This window comes from Poecilia formosa, unplaced genomic scaffold, assembly GCF_000485575.1.
Source record: "Poecilia formosa unplaced genomic scaffold, Poecilia_formosa-5.1.2 Scaffold508, whole genome shotgun sequence".
In the NCBI taxonomy this organism is placed as follows: domain Eukaryota; kingdom Metazoa; phylum Chordata; class Actinopteri; order Cyprinodontiformes; family Poeciliidae; genus Poecilia; species Poecilia formosa.
The window spans coordinates 189,991-192,661 of NW_006800447.1; the positions used below are offsets into that span (position 1 = coordinate 189,991).

Genomic DNA, 2,671 nt, shown 5'->3' on the forward strand with positions numbered 1-2,671 from the left:
TCTAAACTAACTCAGGGTTAGATTAGGACCCTAACTGAGTTAGTTTAGAAGGTGATGGAGGACGAGGTTCTTCCCCGGTTCTGTTATAAAACTAGCAGTGCTGCAGTTCCAACCCCCAACACTCATTTTGATTGGACTGCTGCAAAAAATATATATAAAAAATTATATTAATAAAACAGAAAAGGTTTTTTTCTATTTCTGCTCTGATCACCAGGACCCTTCCTGGGACTAAAGTCAGTATAAGAAACAACATTAATGTCCAAACCTGGTTAGAATAAAACTGCTACAGCAGCAGATGACCTGCTCCACCTCGTTTCCATGGTCTGTGTGTCTCTGGTAAAAACAACAAGTTTCTTTTGCCTAATCGTCTCTAAACTAACCATCTGTTTATGTGGATCCGTCCCACCGCTGACATTTAATGTCCTGATATTATTCATACAGGTGGAAAACAGTGAAGACAGACAGTGGAGAAGGTCACCCCCTGCCCTCTAATCATCATCTTTCTGAATTTTCAACCTTTTACTTTATAACTGTCTCCGGACATTTGCCAAGTGCTTTTTCAACCGGAACCGTTTCTTTTCATCCAACATTTCAAAACCAACTATCTTCTGTACCATTAATACGCTCTTGATCAATTTTTCCGCATCAGGAAAATAATCAATGACTTTAACGTGTTTTCCAAACGTTTCATCCAGAAAATTGTTCATTTCCTCCAGAGTGTAAAAATCACCACTAGATGTTTGTGATTCTGCGATTGAAACGCCGTCTGAGTCGCTGTCATTCTCCATGTCCTCTACCTGTGCAGGTGAGGCTGCAGACTGAACCTCTGCAGCGCCACCTTCAGGCAACGCTGCTGCTGCAACACAACCAGCTGATCCGTATCTGTCCAGATTACCCCCATTTGAGGAATCTTTATGTTGAAAATGGACTAATATAACTGTGTGTATCACTTTAAGAGCTCCGGAAGCCGTCTGAGTAATGTCTGCTGTGATTGGTTCATTGTAATTTCAAGCTGCCAATAGCCGTTACTGTTGTTAGAGCACATGTTCAGCTAGATGAGCAGAAAGTTGACAGGTAATCGTTGGAGGCCGTTCTGAGCTGTTTGTTGGAGACGGAGGGAGAGAGAGAGGGAGGGAGAAGAGAGAGAGAGAGAGAAATAGAGAAAGAGAGAGGGAGGGAACAGCTGGTATCTCTTCCTCCATCTTCATCGTCTAACCTGTTTCTCTGAACTCTTCTTCTTCGTTCGATCTTCTTCGTCCACCTCCATCAGCTCCGGCTCCTCTTCCTCATCGCTCTCCTCCTCCTCTTCATCAGAGCTGGCACTGGATTCTCCTTCCTCATCATCATCCTCATCCTCATCGTCCTCCTCTTCCTCGCCTCCCTCGCTCTCCTCCTGCTGACCCTCTTCGTTCTCGTTTGCCCTGCTGAGGTCCGAGATCAGCAGAACCCGGAGTCCGTTACCGAGTTCAAGGAACCTGCAGAGACCGAGAGCAGCTGGAGACTGGGACCAGAACCAGGACCAGAACCGGGACAGGGACCAGGACCCACCTGTACTTCTTGGGGTCACTGGGGGACTTCGCGATGTCTGGGTCTCCCTGCTCCGGCTCCAATCCGCCTCTTCCTCCTCCACCCAGCCTCACTTCCTGTGGATGTGGAGGCTCCGGGTCGCCCGGCTCCGGGTCGCCCGGCTGACTCGGACCACTGGTGCCGCTCACCGACTTTTTGGTCTGAGGCATTTCTGAGTTGCGAGGGGAAGCTCCACCTGCAGATGTTTGAGGTTTATGTCATCCTGCAGGAAAAGCTGCAGGATGACATCAGAGTCAGGGGCGGAGCCAGAAGGGACCTGGGGGCCCCGGCCCCAATGACTGACTTGTAACAACAGGGCATTCCTACACAGCAGAGGTGAGACCAAGTCAGTGTTTTACTAGTCTGATTTGTGACGGCGTAGCAGCAAGACTCCGCCTCCCCCAGTCTCACTTTCAACTTGTGCTTAAAGTGCACATTATAAATTACACACCAGTTTTTAAATTGCGTTAATAGGCCAAGTAAAACCGGAGTTATGCTAAAATAAGTAAACCGTCAGAGAAATGTCAAAAACCGGCTTTCCCGTTGTTACATCGATCCGCGTTTCCCCATCAGATACCGTTCCCCCTGCGTCTTCTCACAGCCCAGTCGGCAAAATACGCGTGTAGCTAGCTCGCACTTGTTCAGCGCGCTTATCTGGAGAACTACGGACACCGTGAAAGCTCAAACGTGTTTCGGCAAAGTTGTTACACTTTATTCACATTTTTGCGAGAAAATAATTATAATAAAAAATATTTGTGTGTGTATATATATATACACATATATACACACACACACACACACACACACACACCAGAAGCACTTGAAACTGCCAAACAAAGACTCCAAGCCTTGGCCAGCCGCCTAAAGAGATACACGAGAGAGAATGAAGCCAGGAGGATTAACCGGCTCTTCTCCACCCAACCAGCTAAAGTGTACTCTCAATGGCAGGGTAATAACAACAGAGCAGACCCACCAAGGCTGGAGACTGAACAATACTGGAAAGGCATATGGGAAAGGGAGGCGTCCCACAACAGCAATGCACAGTGGCTAACCTCTCTACGAGAGGACCACTGATTGGAGCAGTGGCTCAAACAGATCCCAGGAA

General features: G+C 47.6%; 1 protein-coding gene across 5 annotated transcripts in view; it reads right to left on the reverse strand.

Annotated features, from left to right (window-relative positions):
• LOC103156896 (nardilysin-like) overlaps nt 1-2,671 on the reverse strand; it is a 17,104-nt gene that overhangs the window by 11,259 nt on the left and 3,174 nt on the right. For 3 of the 5 annotated variants that reach the window (XM_007579104.2, XM_016664749.1, XM_016664752.1), the window contains exons 2-3: nt 1,549-1,762; nt 1,217-1,475 (exon numbers count right to left, since the gene is read on the reverse strand). The exons of 1 other annotated variant lie outside the window; for it this stretch is intronic. In XM_007579104.2, the coding sequence (XP_007579166.1) occupies nt 1,217-1,475; nt 1,549-1,736 (447 nt within the window). In that variant the 5' untranslated portion in view covers nt 1,737-1,762. Of the gene's footprint in view, nt 1-1,216; nt 1,476-1,548; nt 2,276-2,671 lie in introns of those variants that run through there. One more of the 5 variants, XM_016664750.1, reaches the window with a different exon arrangement.